General features: G+C 45.1%; 2 protein-coding genes across 7 annotated transcripts in view; one reads left to right on the top strand and one right to left on the bottom strand.

Moving 5' to 3' along the window:
• Window positions 1-21,738, bottom strand: part of BCL9 (BCL9 transcription coactivator) — an 81,917-nt gene that overhangs the window by 13,616 nt on the left and 46,563 nt on the right. For 4 of the 6 annotated variants that reach the window (XM_027619272.1, XM_027619280.1, XM_027619284.1 and 1 more), the window contains exons 1-4: window positions 10,443-10,633; window positions 6,723-6,857; window positions 4,743-4,833; window positions 97-403 (exon numbers count right to left, since the gene is read on the bottom strand). In XM_027619272.1, the coding sequence (XP_027475073.1) occupies window positions 97-149 (53 nt within the window). In that variant the 5' untranslated portion in view covers window positions 150-403; window positions 4,743-4,833; window positions 6,723-6,857; window positions 10,443-10,633. Of the gene's footprint in view, window positions 1-96; window positions 404-4,742; window positions 4,834-6,722; window positions 6,858-10,442; window positions 10,634-10,908; window positions 10,935-21,738 lie in introns of those variants that run through there. The other 2 variants (XM_027619278.1, XM_027619275.1) reach the window with 2 other exon arrangements.
• On the top strand, window positions 10,173-11,303 carry LOC113916243 (WAS/WASL-interacting protein family member 1-like). The gene has a single exon (XM_027582247.2). The coding sequence runs from the start codon at window positions 10,173-10,175 to the stop codon at window positions 11,301-11,303; it is 1,131 nt and encodes a 376-aa protein (XP_027438048.2).

The following is a 21,738-nucleotide window of genomic DNA, read 5'->3' as shown; positions in this document are numbered from 1 at the left end:
TTTGCTTCCGTTTCCACACACTGTCCCCCTCAGTGAATGTTGGGGGCCCACCCCTGACAGCCCCGAAGGGGCAGGTGGGCAGGCCCCGGCCCTTACCTCTGTGTGTTTCCTGACGGAGAGCTCCTCACTTTAGGGTGACTGGAATGCATTGATTGAAATCCTGAGCTTGCAGTCACAAACAGGGACGGGCTCACCGAGTTCCTCTCGGGCAGCAGACACAGCTGCTGAGGGCGGTGGCGGCCCGCTGCTGGCTGGGTGCGTCCCTCAGCGCTGGCCCCCTGTACGCCCTTTTCCTCTTTGTTTTTCTCCGCTGTGGAAGTGGGTCCTTTCCCCTTGCAGCTCCAGCATTCTCTGGGGGTGTGCCTCCTGCTGCCAAAGGAAAATCTCGCATCTCCAGGGCACACTATGGGAAAAGGCCCCCCCAAAAGACATAAAACACCCTTACAACAGGATCAAAGGTAAAGCGCTAGCCAACTCGACGAGGCGGCGGCGAGGTCACTCCTCGGCTTCCAGCGGGGTCAAAGGAGCGGCGGCGCTCGTGCTCTGGCGCTGGGGCAGCTCAAGAGGGACAAGCCTTTCTGCCAAGCCCACGAGCCTCCCACCAACTATCATGTACGGGGGCGTTTGTGAGCAGATGAGAAAAACATTTTATCTGCAGCCATATATTCTCCCTCACATTTCTCAGCTTCCAAATACAAACCCGTCAAACACTTGGGTTTTTCTTTTCTCAGAACAATGCCTTGAAACCACAGCGTACTCCAAATCCAAAGCAACTATCTGGTCTTTCACCTCGGATGGCAAACAATGGCGCTGCAATGTAACAAACCCATCCCGGTTTCCAACCACGAAACAAATTAATCTGTTTATATTCTCAGGGCCTCGGGGTGGAGAGACATTGGAGGAGGTACTTCTGAAATCAGCTGTGGAGCCAACACCAAGTACAATCAGTTCTGCCCCCTGACGTCCACGGTCTTTCTATTAAATTATGCCAAGGATGCATCTTGCGTTCTCACTGTTTAATGACAGGGACCCTAGGCATGGGTAAGCGTGGGAATGATCCATAATGCTGAAGGTAAAAGAACATCTTTGAAAGCTAAGATATTTTCTGAGCCAATTTGCAAGGCTAATTTGAAGCATAAAGGTCAAGAAAATATTCCCAAACCTAGCCAGAGAACAAATGAGAAAGCCCTTTCCTTAAGGAAGCCTAGACGAGTGCGGGGAAAACAAAGATACACTTTCAGTCCCTTCTCCTTCCAGGGCAGGGCCAACATGGTGTTCTGGTAACCACTGTCCCCTCAGCTCCCTCCCCACCTTCTGCTATCTTGCCGCTGGAGTATGGGACCGAAGGAGGAGGAGACAAGATGTAGGATTTGTGACTGAAGGATCAAAAGCGAGTTAGAAGGAGCTCAGGTGTTCTAGCTCACATACCCCTTGAGAGGCTCCAGAACTGGACCAAGACTGGGAGTTTTATTCCAGGTTTTGGCACTGAGTAGGATCGCTGTCAAGTGTTAAATGTCTCTTTCTTCATTTGGAAATTTGTAACAGTCCCAGCTGTTTTACCTGAGACACTGAAAGGATTTATGGAAGTTCTCGGTGCACCCGATGTCATTTTTTTCTTTTTAAGTGAAGAAGTCAGGAAAAAGAACTAGAATAAAATGTTATGGAATATTTCTATGTCGACCTTAGGAGAAAACATCCTGAAACACACCTCGGTTTTGATTACATTTAAGGTTGTATTTTTATCCCCCACCACCTTCAGCTTTTTTTTTTTTTTTCAGTTTAAACTATAAAATTGATCGTGGTTGTCAAGTTTGACATACGTGATCATAAGCCATTTTGTAACCTCTCACTAAACATCAGGAATCACTGGTAAAATAGAAGTAGCAAATGAATCTTGCACGGACAAAGCCATCAGAAAACATTTACCTCAGGAACAGGAAAGCAGTTACCACCTAGATACTCCCCTTCTGTAACTTCTGGTACTTTCTGTCTGCGTCACGCATTCTAGCACTCAATCCCATGTCATACTGAATATTCCTATGTGTATGTTTTATCTCCCTATAAAGACTATGTTCTCTGAAGACAGGAATCTTGTTTTAAAGTTCTTTGGCTTGGGGCACCTGGGTGGCTCAGTCGTTAAGCGTCTGCCTTCGGCTCAGGTCATGATCCCAGGGTCTTGGGATCGAGCCCCGCATCGGGCTCCCTGCTCCGCGGGAAGCCTGCTTCTCCCTCTCCCACTCCCCCTGCTTGTGTTCCCTTTCTCGCTGTCTCTCTCTCCGTCAAATAAATAAAAATCAAGTGTTTAAAAAAAAAAATAAAAATAAAAAAAAATAAAGTTCTTTGGCTTGTCTATAACCGTCAGCATGGTGTACTGAGATGTGGCTGGACCCTCCATGACTGACCCAGCTTCTCCCAGAACAGAAACACCTGGCATTTGCGTTGCACTCTTTTTCCAAAGGAACTCTGAACATACTACAACTATCAAATCGCCTCAATCTGCCAGGCATTTCTGAGGAGCTGGTAGCAACGATGATTTCTAATAATACTGTGAGCATATGACACTTTTATTTCAAAGTACTCCTACAGACAGTCTCTTCTCGCGAGTTGCTCAAGCTTGATCAACAGGCACTGTACGGATGCGTGGCCCCAGCACACATGAACTGTGGGAGGGGTTTCTCCCGGTGCTCCCCGACCCTGCTCTTCCGCGAAGCCACCTCCTTACCATGACTTTATGGGTGGAGACAGCAAAGAAGGCTGAAACAAGCATGTGGACTCACTGAGAGATGGGCAACAAAATCCAGGGTCTTCAACCCCTGATCTAGAGGAGTTGTTGAAGTAAGTCACCCTAGCCTTAGCCCTAGCCAAGCAAAAGAAATCCGCCAAAGACTCACATTAGGCTCTTTGGCGTCTACATTTGCAGAGTGGTACTCAACTGTTTACCTTAAGGACTGGAAAAGCTCTTCCACAGAAGATGCTTCATTACAGACACACAGAGATTTTTTTCCTCCACTATAAAGAAATCTCCTAACTTTAAGATCTACTTAGTCAATGTTTCTCCCTTTTCTTCTTAGATGCTATTTAAAATTCCTCCTAACTAGGTGTCAGACATCCCGACATACTAAACTCACTGACCACAGCACCAGGCGGCAGGTACTCTTACTCTCCCTATTTGAGAGATGAGGAAACTGAGCCTCTGAAATGTGTAGCCGTTTGCCCCAGCGAGGTGGGTCATCCCTGGGTTAGCCATACCCCAGTACGTGGCAGGGCTGGTGCGGGGCCAGGCACCCTGGCTGTGCTCTTCATCACTCCGGTGCCTGCCAAGATGGGGACTCAGTGAACAAGGGGAGCCCGTGCACGGAATAAAGTGCTTAGCAGTACAACATCAGCATGTGGGTGCACTACTACTAGGATGACTACCATTCTCTAGCCAGCTCACTAGCTTATCCTGCCAAATGGCATTTCATATTTTGTTCATCTCCAACTGTCCCCTTCCTTCCCGCCCTCCCCTCTCAATGGTCTTGCCCAGGACTTGACAAGAAGAGAAGTCACCAGGCCAGATGTGACATGCTCACCATCAAATCTGCAAACCTGTTTTCAGAGTACCTATCCCCTCCTTCTTCCCTATTATTGAAACAGACAAAACAGCCCACTTCTCCCCAAAGGTCAGTCCCACCACAGGTGGTCTAGGCCCCATTCTGTCCAGCTTTCTGAGAGCTCTCACTCTCTCCCTTTGGCCTTCCCCGCCATCTCCTGCATATTTCCAGTCATCACTTGGACATGGGGTAGTCTCTTCCAGCATTGAGAAAAAAACAAAAAAATTACAGGAAAACAAAGCCCAGCTCTAGCATGTTATTATTCCCTTTCAGAGCCAAGTTTCTCCAGAGTTGACAAGACACACAGTCTTCACTTCCTTACTTGTCATTCACCCTTTCACCATTTTAAACCAAATTCCACCTGCCACCCCCATCCGGATCACAGAAACCACTATTTTGGTTAAGGTCACCACTGGCCACTGTTCTAACCTCATCTTATGCCATCTCTTAGTCTGCCAGCTGACTGCTTCCTCCTTGAAACTCTCCTCTTTCGCTTTCCATGGTGCCACACTTCCCTAGATTTCCTCCCGCCTCTCCGGTCACTCTGTCTGTCCCCTGTGCTGGCCCCTTCTCTATTCAATCTCTGCAACTCAGAGGTCCTCGGGACTCTACCCTGGGGCCCCTTCTCTTCTCATTCGGTAAGCTCTCTCCATGCCAACAACTCCCAGTTTCCCGTTCCCAGCTCAGCTTCTGCCCTGTGGACCAGCACCCACAAATGCCATCTTGACATCTCCCTTGATATCTCCAACTCAACAAGACAGGAGAGGAATTCTTCATCTCCAGATGGCCCCCCTCCCCAAAGTATTTGTCCTTCTGTCTTCCACACTGCAGTAGATGGCACCCAGTTGCTCAGGCCACAAACACAGGTGTCATTCCCGACAGGCCTCTCCCTCACCTCAACCCTCCATACCGAGTTTGAATATTTTCGCGGAAGGAATGAAATCCTGGCTTCAGAATTTCTTCTTCAGAAAGGGCAGGCAGGGAACAAGAGTGACCTGTCCATCCCTGTATTCCCAGCACTTACTCTAGCACCTGGCATGTGGTATTTCAAAAAATATCTCTCGAACAGAAGTTGAAGCTTTTCCCCAAGATCATCTTTCTAAGCCAGCCAGGCTCTCTAGTGCTACTGTGATCCATCAGGCTACTCACCAAAACCCCAAGGGTCACGATACTGCAGTACTCATCCTGGAGGTGAGGAGTTGGAGGAGTCCCGGAACCCCTTTCTCAAAGGTGCCCTCACCTGGATGAAGGATAAAGAAGAAAAATTTCTAAATGGATTAAAAAAAAAAAATCAACTATACATCTTGTTACTGCGTATCTTAAGAGCAGATTTCCTATGTATTCTAGAATGCTCGATTAAGAGGCAGTTGTCATCTCCCATGTAAAGGGAATTAACTTCCAATTTTTAAAGAGTATATTATCCAATCGGTAGACATCTCAAGGCCCCTGTGACTTTCCCTCCTCCCCAACTGCACATTTTATTTTCAGAGACTGGGAAATACTAAGGGCAAATAAAATCAATGTTTCTACCTTCTAAATTTCTGGGCATTTCGTAGGAAAAAAAAAACCCTCCCATTTTTGCTGCTGCCCATTCCTCGTTCGTACAGAGAAATGGAGCTGACTGGGAAGGAGAAAGAGACAGACCTGCAGATGCACTGTTGAGTTCACGGGGTGAACTCGGTCGCAGTCCTCCCTACTCTGAACCCTCACTCTACACGGCAAGCACTCAGCAAGGAAAGGTATTTTCACGTGCTTTTGGGAGAACGTGGGGCTGAACAACCCGGCCAAATGATTTCCGTGACTGAGTGCCTACTGTGTGCGAAACGCTAAAATGAACGGGGCTAGATAAGTCAACAAAACAAGCTACTGGTCAAGCAGGACAATTTCTAACATTAGTCCTCGTAAATCAGAATTATAACCCTGAGCCTTCCCCTTTGCCCAGATTTTATAGTTTTGAAATTGCAAGGAAGAAACAAGTTCCAGATTGTCCTAAGGCCAAATTATTTCGGAATCTTTCAAAGGAGACTCTATAAGGTTGTCACAAAGTTGTAAATAAATTCACAAATTAATCTGACCAAGCTCAGAATCACCTCTACAATTCCAATTTCAATTCTTCCAATGATCCTTTCCCACTCTCCTCCTCTAAGAAGTCAAGTTTATTACAACGATGTCATGTTTAACAAAGTTCATTTCTATGCTATGACCACTACTCCATAAAAGGCAGAGTATCAAACTTAGAATGTGGAACTAAAAGGCCGCAAGATTCCATTCCGAGCTCATTCTTAACTTTTGGCATGCCAATTCCTAACAGCTTCCTCTCAGCAAAAGTACACAATAGGAAGAACCAATCTTTCCCCCAACATGTGGAGAAAAGAAAACTATACAACGCATATGCACATGCACAGAAAACCTTGGTCCATACAAAATACTAATGTATGTTTTCATACTCGAAGGGTCAGAATGCCTCTATTATCCTTCAAGCTAACAAATCTTAAGCAAGCAAGTAACTGATATCAAATTAAAGAGTCTTGGTAAAAGTTAAGCCTTCACAAATGAATTTCTATCATTTAGAATAATGGTCACCCAAAGTAAAATTTCAGCACAAACGTCCCTTCTTTGTGAAATTCTCCTTGATTCCCACCTGTCCTTAGGAAAGTCCTCTGGGGTCCTTACAGCATTATGGTCACAATCCTATTATAACACTTAAAAAACTGTATCCCTGTTATGTGTAGACAGAGAGCCTCCTGAGGAAAGGGTCATCACCACAGCACCCAACACCCAGGAGAAACTCAAGAAATGCTGGGTGATCCAGGGATTATAATGAGCTTGGAGCTTAAGTTTTGCTACCCTTGCCTCGAATTTACACAAACCAATGAAGACATGCTAAATACCTGTTTAACTTCCCACCACCTGCCTTTCCCATGAGGTGAGCTATTGCGGAAGTCCCTGCTCACAGAAAAACAGAAGGTAACTATGCTTACACTTTTGACTTGCATTTAACTTGATGACCTTTGCCTTGGGAAACAAATGTAGTTTTAACTTACAAGAGACCCTACAGAAACATAAACAAAAATCCAAAATACTCAGATTGAATCACAGAAGTCGTATGTTCATCATCAGTTTCTTTACCTTTCGAGATGTCCACTCTGCTCTCTCTTCTACATTGGGACCCAGAAGAACTTTCCGAGAATGATCTCTGCCTCCCAAACAGAAGGGAATTTTTAGGTCAAAGTGGAGTGACACCAGCTAGCCCCACATTCAGTCCTACAGGGGTGAGAAGAATAGAGAAGTTCATACCCCAATTCACACCGACTGCAAAGAAAACCACCCATTCCTCAATGCTCTGAGGCCAAAACAGTATTTGGAAGGAGCAGTGAGAAAATAATTAGGTCAAAAATGGGGAAGGAAGGCAAAACCACTAAAACTGAAAATGCAAGAAGATGGAGCAGTGCAGCCCAAATCCATCCCATTGAAGCCAGGGTTGTTTATAAGAAAAGCAAAACCACCAGACACAAAAGCCTCAAGCTAATCATTGTTTTTAACTTTCTCCACAACCAAGAACAGTCACTAATAGGTTGCAAAATGGACTTTTATTTCATATCTTCTTTATGCCCTATGTTCAGCATGATGGAGATGCTGAAAAAATATTGCAGAGCCTAAAATGCAAGTGGCCATAAAAAAATTTAACTTTCACAAATCAGTTGGTCTAGAGCAGGCGTTCTTGATGTGGGACCCACTGGCTCACATGGGGTCTGTGGAGAGACTTAGTGGCAGCTGCGAACTTCCTGGGGAAAACTTCCATCTTCATTCATACTCACTCACGTCTAGCAAAAGTTAGCACTGCCGTCAACTGTGAAGGGAGGGAACAACCAGTGGTAGGTAGTTCTAGCAATCCCGTGACTGTCACCAAGACGAACCACAGGACACTTTCCCGTGGCATTACACTTGTTGCAGATATCCCAACACAATATTTACACCCATCCCTACTTCAAAATCACAGTACAGTGAGATCTGCAGCTACACTCTATTATTTAATGTGTTAGAAAGAAGCATATAAATTACTGTATTATAATTGTTTAACATTTTGCTAACTGTTTCCATGTCACTTGTAAGTCTATACGTTCTATTTTACGCATTTCAAAAACACAATTCTTGAAAGAGGTCCTACACTTCATTAGTTGGCCAAAGGGGTATGGGGTATGTAGGACATGGGAGATTAAGAAAAAATAAAGTTGTTCTCGAACAAATAAAGTTCCTATAGATTCTAACATCATAGTCACCAAGGCAGACAGACAAGTAAGTTATTCCACCAACATTACTTCATAGTTGGAAGAAAATTAAGCTGCCATGAAGCCAAGTAACACGTCCAGGGTCACTCAAATTTAGGGTGGGCATCAGCCTAGATGAGCATTCACAGCACGTGCTGTGAATTTCCTACTCTTCCATGGGGACCTTTTCTTACATTCCACAATTGTCATCACTACTAAATGGGGACAAGGTATCACCTTTCAAAATTAGTAGAAAACCAAAACCCAGACGATAGAATAAGACAGATGTATATGGTACTCCTTTTTGCTTCTTGATCAACTATGCTGCCATAATTGTTACAAAGGCTGAATTTGTTCTGTTCCTGAGAGAGAGTAATCTTTTAAAAGTTATAAAAAAGTTGGGCTACATCATCTCTCATTCTCAGAAGTGTTCAAAGCACTTTGCAGATAGGCATTCACTTATTAAGCGCTGCGATGGGCTATGAGTGGTCAGGGCAGTGGTATCACCACTTCATAAACGGGAAAACTGGACAATAAATATGAAAAATTGGTTCAAAGTCCCATAAGTCAATGGGAGAGTCAGTTTCCTGATTCCAAGTTCAAGGACTCTAACCACTATACCAAGTCACCATGATCAAATATTTAGTTGATTATAATACTTGTGAAACCTCTGTATTTTTTATCCCCTATAAGCCAGAGAGCATTTTCTTTTGATTCACAAAAGCAGACACTTCTGAAGGCGATGGGGTAAATATCCCATAGAATAAATTCCAGTGTATATAAGTACTGTTTCACCTATGCTAGTCATCTAAAAATCCAGGTCAGGGATCCTGAGCTCAAAAGCCACATTACATACAAGTTGCCTCCTAAGAAGAGAACAGTGTGGAATTCTTCCTTCATCTTTTAGTCAATGACCTCCTTACCTACCTACCATATCTTGTGGAACTATTATCACCTTGCTTGCAACACTGTTATTACAAAATAATATTATAATGGTTCAATACCATTAGATCCTCGGTCCTAAAACTATGAAATGTTACCCATGCCCCAGCTTTGCCTTAAATTTTCTCTTCTTATTCAGACCACCAATTAGTGGAATCCTCATTCTTCAAAGCATCCTTACATCGTCTAACTTCTCCTTTTATTAACTCATCTCTGTCTTTAATAGCTTGAGTCTTTTTTCAATAGTTAGTAAGGATGTCTTTCTTAAATTTGTACTTATGACCAAAACATTATTCACAGTAACATTTATTCCTTGCTAAAATTTCCCAGATCACTAGTATCAAGACAAAAAACAAAATCAACAGGGCGATCACACTGCTGAATCTCCACAAAGAGTCAAGGGTTCTTAACCCACACATGACTGTTACTCACCCATATCCTTTTGCCCTCCCAACTATTTTACTATTCATCCTTTCTACCTGCTACTTCCAATTCATCATTTTGTGCTCTGTGCACAAGAGTCCAAATCTCTGGTCTAAGAATGAACACTTAATTCCTGTATATTTCAAATGCTAGTAACCCACCACACATCACTGACCCAAATGAATCTCTTTACACAGCCACTAAATCACTTTCCCACTAAAGTCACCGCCAGGGATCTATCCATGTTTGCCTTAACCAAAGCCTAACTTTTCACCAATTTCATCCCATCCTAGAGTCTCTCCACCAAGAGATGCCTTGTCTACTAACTTTATCAGTCCCCAACTGGACTGCAACTTAGGCTCTAAGTCCCTCCTCTCTAGCAGAGACCAGGGCCCCTGGAGGACAGATTTCAGGCCTCCTCCCTCAGGCTTGGGAGCCTTCAGGTAAGGCCCCCAGCTACAATATTACAGGCCTCTGGCCCTTCCTTCTGAACTTAACCAACCCTGCTGTTGTTTTCCTTAGGATATCTCCATTTCACCAGGCTCACCCAACACTAACCAGTGACATCTTAATAGTCTTTGCAACTTTCAAAGGTCAAAGACCAGGGTTCCACTTTGGAAATCAATGGTGTGTCCACGACCCCCACAATGACTCAGTGACCTAGACATCACCACCTCACCTACTGGAGCCCTTTACTACTCCTACATGCTTCTTAGCTTTCACTTCCCCTCACCCTTCAACAAGTCACTGGCCTGCAAAGTCCCCTTTACCTCTCTATCCACCGCCAGGTTCTTACAGACCCCACCAAACTCGCCCCTTATTCCCTTATTTAGCTCTCCATCTCGCCCCTCCAAAGCCCCTTCATCCCAGGACCCTGGGACCGTCCCATCTTCTCATTTAGCCTCTCCAAGCACTGCTTGGGACACAACCCCTAAAAAATCGAGAGATGCCGCGGTCTCTTCCCACCGCTCAGAGAGCGGTGGGCAAAGGACGCCCCCCTCCTCCCCCACAGGTTTCTCCAGACTCAACTCACTACATCCGCAACCTCGACCCCCGCCCCTTTCTCCCCTCCCCCCCCACCCCCACGGCTCTCCGCGGCTGTGGCTACCCCTGCCCCCAAACCGGCTCAAAACACGCGGACGCGGACCCGGGCCCCCCACCCCCCCCTCCCGGCTCTGGTCCTTCCCCTCCCCCTCCCCCCCGAGGTGCCACTTACCCCCGAGGCGGGAGTGGGGGAAGGGAGAGGAGGAGCGGAGTAGGGGAGGGGGCTTCGGTCCGGGGCGGCTCTCAGCCCCGGGGGGCCGGGGCCGGGGCCAGCGGCAGCGGCGGCGCAGCGTCTCCCCCCGGCGGCGGCAGCGGCGGCGGCGGCGCCGTCCCACTCCCGCAGGCACACATAGGCTCCATTGTCCGCCGGCACCTCCCCCTTTCCGGCTCCCCCCTCCCGGTCCCGCCCCTTCCCCCTCCCCTCGGCCCTCCCCCAGCCGCACCGCGCCACGAAAGGTACCGCCGGCCCCGCCTCGGACGCGAGCGGAGAGGTGCCCCCTCCCCCGGCCCCGGCGTCCCGCCCGGCGGGGGAATGGGGACTGCCCCTCCCCGCGCGGGGCCCGCCGCCGGGAAAGGCCCGCCCCCCTCCAAGGGAATGTCATTCGTCCCCCTCCCGGAACGCGCGCAATGGTACCAACCCGGCTGCTTCCTCCTCCCCCTCCCCGGCCTTCCCGGAGAGGCACCGCCCCCATCGCCCCGCCCACCAAGTAGCCTCGCCTCCTTGACCCCGCCCCTCCCTCGAACATTTTACTATGGGACCGCCCACCGCCAGCACCACCTCCTGCTTTGCATGGACACGCCCACACGGTCCCCGCCCCAGTTCGTCACCCGGCCAGAGGTGACGCCTACTCCCCACCTTAAAGCGGCAGAGCCCTCTTTCTCAACTAAAAGAACCTCCCAGAGGGCCGGCGGGGTGGGAGGTGCGGCCAGGGAGGGTCTCCTCTTTTCCGCACCTTCCCTCCGGCGCGCACACTCACCCGGACCTCCCCACCGCCAGCCGCAGCACTGGGGAGCAACCCTAGGGGGCCAGTAGAAAGCGCGGAGGGGGGCAGGGCAGCGTGGAATTTGGCCATCTTTGACAGAAACGAATTGGAAGCTGCCAAAGGAAGGGGTCTTTCCTTCACACTTTCCTGCTGCCCTGGTCCTGGCCTAGTCCTCAGTCTTCAAGGCGACCCCCTCACGCCTCCAGGATGCCACCACCCTGCCCCATCCCCTCTCCGGTCCCTGGTCTTCACCCGTCAATCTGTGCACCGCGCTTGCGGTTGCCGGCTTTCTCCCCTCCCGAGGGAGCAGGCCCCTCTCGGGGTTGCACTCTTCTCCACCCTCTCCAAAGCCGATTCTTGCCAGGGTCCTGCGGACGCGGTGGCTGTTGCAGGGTCTCTCCTTCCACGTCGGGCCCAGCCCAGCCCCGCTCACGCATCGCTACCTGGTGCCCTAGAGGACCTTTTGCCCAGATCCTCGAATGGTTTCACGACCGCTTTTTAATCGAAGTATCGCTCCCCTGATTTTTCGGGAGGCCTGTGCTTTGGAGAGCTCGAAGCCCAGGCATCCTGGCACCGTCCCCTGTGAAGTGAGAAGGTAACCCATTAGACTGCACTTTTTCTCAGAAGGAAAAATGACGGCATCCTGGGGAGCGCACGTTGCTGAATAAAGCTCAGGTTCTGGCTACTCCTGTTTTATCTTTGTGGCCCTTGTTGCTGCCCTGGCCAACTGTTATTACAGACCTGTCTACTCACAGTCCTCCCCAGAACACACTGTTGTTACATCTCTGTATTTGTGCTTTGTAGAGTCTTGATCTTAGATGTTTCTGCAACTAGCACTGGCCCCACAGCCTTTCTGAATCAGTTAAGTGAAGACTGCCTATGTTATAATGTACTGCGTATTCTCCCTAATGTACTGCGTATTCTCCCTGAAGATAGAAGCAACATGGCCAAGAGAAGTAGATAAATTTTCTTCTGCTTTTGCTTCTACCACCCATAGTTTTAACCAGGATACTTAATTCTGTGTCAGTTTCCCTGTCTATAAAATAGGAAACCTTCCTTGGGGCAATCTTTTAACTAATTGTGCTGGTTGTAAAGGATGGTGCAGGAGAACCCTGAATGATAAAGCTTTCCAAACCATTTAAAATTCTTGAGTGACCATGTAAGTTTCTATACCATGTCTCCCCAGCCTAGATCCTATGGAAAGCTGTTTTTTCATAGCAAGATGTTTTCTCTTTGTCTCCTATTATGACTGAGGATATAAATAAAGAAAAAACATGATAGTACATATAAACAATATAAATCTAAGATCGACTGAAGGATTCCAAATGGTAAATAATTAAAATGCTCTTCTATCAGGGACGCCTGGGTGACTTAGTCGGTCAAGCATCTGCCTTCGCCTCAGGTCATGATCCCCCGGTCCTGGGATGGAGCCCCCACTGGCAGAAGGGCTCCCTGCTCAGCCGCTAGCCTGTTTCTCTCTCTTCCTCTGCCCACCGCTCCCCCTGCTTGTGCTCTCTCTGTCAAATAAAATCTTAAAAAAAAAAAATTTTTTTTAATTTTTAAAAATGCTTTTTTGTCAAGTTTTGGCAATAGGTGAGAACCTCTGTAAAAGAAAGTAGGAGGAAAAAGTAAGGTATGCATGTAGGGAAAGACAGCTAAACCCAGGAATATGCAAGAAACATTTGGGATTGCAGATGTAGGTGGAAAGAAGGAATTTACAGAGTGTACCTATAAGAGACAACCACTACTAAAATAAGCTCCTGAGTGAGTGTTCCAGACCGGATCACTTCTACTTACAAAGCTCAAAGACAAGCTCACTATAACAATATACATACAAAAAGTCTTAACCATTTTACTAGGCATTACACCCTCCACTATATGTGTGAAAATTCAAAATTATTTACTGAACCAGGAGAAAAATGTAAATGAATACTAAACGTGCAACACTGGGGTAAAGGAGCAATAATATTAAGAATAACATGTGCTAGAAGTCAAGAAACCTAAAGGTTAGAGTCTCCATAGTAATGTTAATTTAGCTACATTTGCACATGGGATGGAACTGCATTTTAAAATATTATTTATTCTAGGGACACCTGGGTGGCTCAGTTGGTTAAGCGACTGCCTTCAGCTTAGGTCATGATCCTGGAGTCCCAGGATGGAGTCGGCATCAGGCTCCCTGCTCAGCGGGGAGTCTGCTTCTCCCTCTGCCCCTCCCCCCCTCATGTGCTCTCTCTCATTCTCTCTCTCAAATAAATAAAATCTGAAAAAAAACTATAAAAATATTATTTATTCTATCAAACAGTTTATTTTGCTACAATTTTTGTCTTCTGAATTTTCTAACTTCCATTCATTTCCATCTCACTCGAGAAAGAATTCTATTTTGCTGTATAGAGACCTAGCATGCTGTCTATACATAAATACTAATGGATAATGATGAAATCATTTTTAAAAGCAACCTATAAATAAATGCTTCAAACTGTTTCTGCTACTCTGGAAGTTCCAAGAGAAATCATTTTCAATCCAAATGGTAACATTGTTAAAAAGAAAGGCTTTTGACGCTAAAGAGACCTGGGTTTGATTTTTTTCCTTTTTGAAATTTGCTTCTCATACTGATAAGAAGCACTCACGGTGACGCAAACATGGACGGCATAAATTTGGCTTCTTAGTTCTTCAACTAATCGCAGTATCTTTTATTTAAGTTTGCCGCCAATCTTCTTTACCTGTAAATTCTGCTTTCAAAATGTTTCTGTTCCCTCAGCTCTTGATAAACTTACCCTGAAATTTTAGGTTTAGAAGGAACCCCCTCCTATTTTACGGAGGAGAATTCTAAGGCACAGAAGTTTAATGATTTGCCGAGATTATGCCCATTTTTAGGGAGGAGAATTTAAGTCCAACGCTCTTCAGCACTGTTCTAACTCCTGCGGGTTGTTCATTCCCACTAATATTTATCACTGTAGAAGAGAACATGAAGTTCTACCCTCGGGATGTTAAAAGTAAGACTCAGAAAGGTTGAGCCCACTCAGCCAGCTGGTGCTAGGGCTGGAAGAGGCCCCACGGACTTCTTGCCTTGGTCAAAGCCCTCGGTGTGTCCACAGTTTCCTGCTGTTTATACGGTTTCTTACCAATTCATCTACCTCATTGTCCAAACTAAAACAGGCAAGTTTCAACCCCAAAGGAATACCACCAAGAGAGTCACTGGTGACTGAAAATGAAGGGTTAAGATGGAATGGTGTCTTGACCTTCACAGTGCTCCTGCCCAATGTTGTAAGAAAATAGCCTGAAACAATGTCTTCGTTAGGTTGCCCATGAAGAAGAAACAAATCTCCCTATCCCAGGTTTCACCAGTCCATTTAAGTCAATGAGGAGTCTTAGACCTTCATCCCTACTGGGAAAATTTAGGGCTAAGTGTCTCTTTTGTGAGGAAGAAATCAATATTCCCACCTCCTTCCTTCCTAGCAGCTCCTCCTGGGGCCATTGGCACTTTGATGTGAGGGTGGGTCTTGTTCTGTGTCATCACAAATCTGCTGTCCACAGTCTGGGAATTAGAGGCACCGTCTCTGTGAACACTCGGACAGATCTGTGATGTGCCACTCAGATTCCTTAAAAAGGTACCATCAGTGTTTCCCTTTTATTTTCACATGCAAAACTGTATGGTTGTGTCTCCTGCCCACATTGTCTGCCTTCTCAAAGTCAAGCTTTGTGACTTTCAGCCTGCTTTTCCCTGCGCCCTAAATGATCGATACATCAATGCTGATCCTCTTCCCTGGGTGTCTATTTTCACCACAGCCCATCATGGCTGAACCAGAAACAACCGGGGTGCTCCATGTGCTCCAACTACTTCCCCCCAAATCTCTTCATCTTCATGCCAGTTTGTCACATCTGTCATTGTCCCACGTCCCTTTTGCTCCTCAAATTCCACTATTTACTATTTCATTTTATTCTTCACCTCTTTCCTAACAAAAATTCTGGGTAAGTATTTCTACTACTTCATTTCATTTTCCTCTCTCAGACATTTGTCTCGGAATGTTGCCCTTCAGATACACCTATTTTATTTTTCCTGGGTTCTACCTTCCCACTTCCCATCCTCTCCCCAGCTTCTCTGGAACAGCTACTGAACCGCTGCTGCTTGACTTCACTTCCATGGTTTGCATCCAGGTTGCTCTCATTTGCCACGATCAATGCCTTTTTGGAATCCTTGGCCATCCATCATTCCAGTAGTGGAAACTCCTAATGCCGAGATGTACCCACATTTTTGTTTCCACTCCTGGGATGCCACACATTACTAGAAAAAAACCCACGAAACCAAAGAAAGTGGGTCCCGACCAAAATTCAGGCGATGAAACTTAAACTGAACTTTGTTACTATTTACTTGGTAACCCGTTCATGGATCCTCATAACCTCCTATATCGTTTCCCACCACAATTATTCCAAATTTTAACCACTACTTCTCCTACATTGTAAGACCTACCTTGTCATCTTACCCCCACCTCTAACGGGGCTTTTTGCTCAGTTATCTGTCTTCCATTTACTTACCCTTTGCTTAATATCTCAGTAAAATCTTTGTTACTCCAATATTCTTCCCCCCCTTTCTTTTTATTCTCAGTTCATCCAAAGAGTAACCTACATTCTTACAATTCCTTTTCCTCCTCTGTAATTAACCCAACCATTCTACCAGAATTCTCTCTTCAACATGGCCAAACCTAATCGCCCAAAGCATCCAATGAATATCCTTTCCTTTCTGAATCTCTTACAGTTTGAACTCCAAGATACAACGATATTCTGGTTTTGTGCCCCCCCACACACCCAACTTTATTGAGATATGATTGACATATAACATTGTATAAGTTTAGGGTATACAATGTAATGATTTGATGTATGTATATATTGTGAAATGATCAACATACCGAGCGCGGTTAACATCCATCAACACACGTTGTTACAATTTTTTGTGTGCGTAATGAGAACTTTTAAGATCTCCTCTCTTAGCAACTTCAAGTATGCAATACAGTATTTTTGACTATAGTCACCTTACTGTACATTACATTCCCAGAACCTATTTATCTTATAACTGAAAGTTGGTACCTCTTGAACACCTTCACCCATTTTCCCCCACCCTCTACTCCCTGCATTTGGTAACCACCAATCCGTTCTTGTAAGTTTTGGGTTTATTAGATTCTGCATATAAATGAGATTATACAGTCTTTGTCTTTCTCGTACTTATTTCAATGAGCATAATGCCCTCAAGTTTCATACGTGTTATTGCAAATGGCAGGATCTCCTTCTCTTTTACAGCCGAATAATATGCCAGTGTACGTATATACCACATTTTTTTCAATCCATTCATCTGTGATGGACAGACACTTAGATTGTTTCCATGTCTTGGCTACTTAAATAGTGCTGCAATGAACAAGGGGGTGCGGGTGTCTCTTGAGATAGTGATTTCATTTCCTTCAGATAGGTACCTAGAGGTCTGTCTTCTCCATTGATTTAAATTCCTTTTTGTTTTCCACTTGTGAATGTTCCTTAAAGCCTTTGTTTCCTTCATCTTTCCTTTCTTCAAGTCTCCCTACAATGTCTCTCTCACTCTTCTAACCTCAGCCATTGCCCCTTTGCAGATGACCAACACATTCTAGGTCTCTTGAACTTAAATCCTGCATTTCTATCTACTCAGCTTGCTCATCTAGAATCAACCTCACAACAAACTCACCATCTTTCAAAATTAAGTCTCACCTCTGAATTCATTGTCTTTAACTTAGGTTCAAAAACTTTGGCATAGTCCTGACTCAAAAATCTCCATCTGTCTGTCTCTTCTCAGTCACAGTGTCCACAAATTTCCCCTTAAATCAATTTCTTGCTTTCTAGTCCCAACCTGGGACTGTTGTAAAAGGCTCCAAGTAGTCATTTCCTGCCTCCAGCCTCTCCCCTCGTCAGCCAATTCTCCATGCTCCTTCCAGATAGATCTTCCTAAAAGACCTGTTTATAATATATTATAGGGCCCCTTGACCTTAAGATCAACAGTGTGGTTTAACAGGAACAATATCGGCTTTAGAATCCCCTGGACTTGGGTTTGATTGGATATTGGACGGCAATTTACTAGCCAAGTAACTTCAAAAAGAAGGGAAAAAAAACCGTTCTTTTCTTTCACATTCATTACAGAAGGTGTTTAGATCACCCATTTTAGAACACAGCCTGGATACGTAAACATTTAATTTCTTCTACCTGCTAAGGTAGTTCCTAGTCTTGCCCTATATCTTGAGAACAAAATCATACACTTCTCTGTGTTTTGTAGTCATTCAGTAATTGCTATATTTATTGAGCATCTACTAAGTGCAAGGCATCTTGGGGGAGGTACAAAAAATGAATCAGGTATCCAATGTATCTAATTTTGTCCTCAAAGTCTAATCAGACTTATAGGGAGGATTCATTCATTTAAAAAAAAAAAAAAGAGGCGCTGGTTGGGGAGGGAGTTAGTTAAGTGTCAGGCATCGTGCAAGGTACCAAAGTTTCAAGTAAGTGTAAGACAAGTCCCCTCGTGCTGGGACCTGGGATCAATCTAGTTAAGAATATTGACAAGTGAACACTTATAATCAATTATAATAAATGCCATGAAATGGATAAATACCAGGTGTTTGGGGCACACAGAAGAGAGGCATCTAATCCAGACAGGAGAGTCAGGGAATGCAACAAGACCTGAGCCGAATCTCAAAAGATGCGTAGGAGTCAGTCAGCAAAGGACTCAGCATTGTGCAAAGTCTCAGTGGTGTGACAATGTATATAAATAACCACCATACAAGATAGAAAGTAATAAATAAGTGGCAGAGCAGAGGCAAAAAGTAAAATGGCAATCAGAGGAGACACATCATACAGGGAGCAGAAACTGCTTCATGAAAGTAGAGGCAGTTGAGGCCCCGTGAAGGCATCACAGGGGTCAGGATGATTCAGACCTGCAGTGGGCCAGATGCCTCTTTGTCTTCGCAACGTTCTGCACACAATGGCACAACACCTTGCCTGCCGCCATGATGATGATGACATCTAGGTTCTTCTCATGAAGTTGGCTCTTCTAATTTCCTGGAATGCTTGTAAGGGGAGACTCAAGATTCAACAGAGCCATTTCTGGGTGGAGGGACCCTCAATCAGGTCGCCTGGCTTTGAATCCCAGCTCTGCCATCGGATGGCTGTGTGATCTTAGGAAAATTACTTAACCTCTCCGGGTTTAGTCTTTTCTTTCATTAAAGTGGAGCAGTGATAATATTTTCCTCACAGAGTAGTGTGAGGAATAAATGAGTGGCTGCATGCAGACATGTAGGACTAGTGCCTGGCACATAGGAAGTGCCCAATAAATGTTGGTTATTAATATATTTCCCCATCTCTGGATTATGCACAACGGGATTGGCCTTAGGGGGAGATTTTAGGAGCACAGAGAAGGTTACCTCCTCAATACTTCACTTATTCCCACGCTTAAATCTCACTCACTGGCATCTCTTCCACTCTCCTAACACATTCCTGCCATTAGAAATTCATACCTTTGGATTTAAGATGTCATTTCCCCAAAAGACTTTGGGAAGGGTAACACAACAAAGAGTCAGCCCTGTTTTATTTTAATAATTTATCTGGCCAGACCTCTGTCCTCCTTAACTGTTAACTGTACTGAGGGAATGTTGTGGGGGAAAAAAAGAAAAGGCTAATTCTGAAGCATAGAGATCCTTCCCCAGAAATTGAAGCCAGGAGATGCTCAGAGGGTTTTCTGAAGGCAGGAGGTCCTCTGGGATTAGAAGAAGGGTTGGATTGGAGAGAGATGCCAAGAAGTAATGAGAAATACAAAAACAAGGTCATTTGTGTCAGTAAAGACACGCTTTACTAACTTAACAAACACTGCTGATCTTGATTTGGGAACTCTCCAACAACTGCCCCCTTCTCCACTCTGTGCTGTGTTTCAGAATAAATAATTGCACTCAGGATAAATATCGAATCGTATCAATGAAGGAGACTATGCAGGTGATCAAGAAACCCCTGGTTTTAAGATTTCATAATGACTTTTACACGTTTACTTTCTTAGTTATTGTTTATCAATCAAAAATTAAGCACTTAAGATGTGTCTTAGTGCCAAATTAAGTAAAGTGAGAATTTCATTTGAAGGGGAAGAGATAGGGGTGCCTAAGTGGCTCAGTCAGTTAAGCATCCAACTCTTGATTTAGGCTCAGGTCATGATCTCAGGGTCCTAAGATGAGCACCATGTCTGGGGCTCCAGGCTCCATGTACAGCGGGGAGTCTGCTTGAGACTCTCTCCCTCTCTTTCTCTCCCTCTGCCTCTCCCCCAACTTGTGCCCACACATGTGCGTGCTCTCTCCCCCGTCTCTAAAACAAATAAATAACTCTTTAAAAAAATAGGTGAACAAATGGTCCTTGTCACGAATCTTACAGTCCAACTGAGAAAACACAAAAATATAATAACAATTAATTTCTAAATTGTATTACAGGTATGACAGACATGAAACAAACTCTGGACTTCCAGGAAAAAAAAAAAAAAAAAAGCAATGAGTCAAGTCCGGAGCGAAGCATCCGAAGTTGAACTGCGTCTTGAAGGATAGGATTGGAGCAGATCCAGGAGAGGACAGTGACCCAGGAGGGAGAGGCAAGAAGCCAAGCAAGAGACTGAAAGGAGAACGGCATGTGTCGACAGAAAATGATAACAGTAATGATGAAAACAAGCCATCAAGACAGCTGCCTTTTACTGAGTATTTGGTATATGCATGTGCCAAGCAATATTCTAAGGACTGTATTCATATCGTCTCATTTAGTACACACAATGACCCCACAAAGTATGAACTGTGGTTCCCATTGTACAGTTGAGGGGCCAGATACTTTGAGAGCTAAGTTACTGTCCTAAAATCATGTAGCTAAGTGGGAGCTAAGATTAAAGTCCAAGTCATTCCGAGGTGAAAGCTCTTAGCCCTCCACAGTACAGCCTCTCTTATGCAGGTGCTGGGATGCAGTGGCAAATACAACTGAATAAATAGGGTACGAGTTCAGTACACAGAATATAATGTAAAGAAAGCATGCCAGAATGATATACTGTGAGGTTAAAAACGAAACAAAACAAAAACAAAAACCACAGTTTACCAAACACTGCTTACAGAACAGGCACACCTTCTTTACAATGTCATCCAGAACGTAACTTAGAGTTATACCATTTTACAGCTGAGAAAATTAAAACGGAGATGTTTAATGACTTGGCCAAGCCTCACAGCTGTTAAATAGCCCCAATCAGGATTCGAACACCGGGCTGGCAGCAAAGCCTGTGTTCTTGCTGCTATTCGGCACCGCCTCTCCCCTTGAGCAAGGGAAAGACTGGGTAAAAATAACGCTGTGGCAATTTGCGGCATTCTTCAAAGCATTTTCAGATTCACAGCCGCATCTGATCCTTATGATAACCATGTGATAGGTTTGGAAGATACCTCCCTCGTCCATCATGATGAATAATAATAACAGTCATAATAATCATTAAAATAATAATATTAGGCAGCCCTGAGTGTTCCCCATACACCTGGCTCTGTGCTGCGGGCTTTACACGGATTGTGTGGTTGACTTACAGCAGCTCTATGAGATAGGTTCTGTTATCATTCTTACCTTGCACACGAGGACACTGTGGCTCACAGAGGTAAAATAACTTAATGAAGGAGGCTGGACTCAGATAAGTTGCAAGAACTCATTCAAGGTCATGTGACAATGAGTGTGATCCCTGGACGAGAGCACAGCTCCCCTGGTTCCACATCCATGCATGCCCTTTTTATGTGACTCTTCGAACAATCGATCTGCAGCTCCAGGAAGGAAGATTTGAAGAAAGAACTACAGCAGGCAAGGAGAGAAGCTGGAGGGCTGCAGAAATTCAGGGGTAAGGTGAGGCGGCCCTGGACAGAGTAACATGAGGGAGACTGAAGGGGTGGCACATCTAGGTGCCATCTGAGGAAAGCTATAGTAGCTCACGTCTGAAGCATGTGAACATAAGAGGAAGGAAGAAAAGCTCCAGTTTGGTTTCTAGCCTAAAATGGGTGGAAGTGGTGGTGGGGCATTGTGGTCAGAACCAAGAGTGGTTCAAAAACGATGCTGGTCCCCAGGGAGTCATACCACATGCCACCTAGGGACGGCTGGGATAGAGAAGACAGATGACATCGAGTGTCACTGGTGGAAACGTAAAATGGTACAGCCACCTTCGAGAGGAGTTTAGTAGTTTCCTAAAAAGTTAAACATAAGTTTGCCATTTGCCATGCAATTCCACTCCTGGGTGTCTACCTAAGAGAAATAAAAACAGGCCCACCCAGAATTGTATGTGAATGTTCCATCGCAGTGTTATTCCTAAAGGCCAACAAGTGAAAATTAGCCAAATGTCTATCAAACCGATGAATGGATAGATGAAATGTGATGTGTTCCTGAGCAATAGGAATGAAGGCCTGATACACACTGTAACATGGATGCACCTCAAAATCA

This window comes from Zalophus californianus, chromosome 4, assembly GCF_009762305.2.
Source record: "Zalophus californianus isolate mZalCal1 chromosome 4, mZalCal1.pri.v2, whole genome shotgun sequence".
Classification (NCBI taxonomy): Eukaryota; Metazoa; Chordata; class Mammalia; order Carnivora; family Otariidae; genus Zalophus; species Zalophus californianus.
The sequence above is the reverse complement of the archived record's forward strand: the minus strand, read 5'-3'. Positions and strand labels throughout refer to the sequence as shown.

Excerpts from the sequence above, each read along its gene's own strand:
- LOC113916243 (XM_027582247.2), top strand. The coding sequence starts at position 10,173 with ATGCCGCGGTCTCTTCCCACCGCTCAGAGAGCGGTGGGCAAAGGACGC.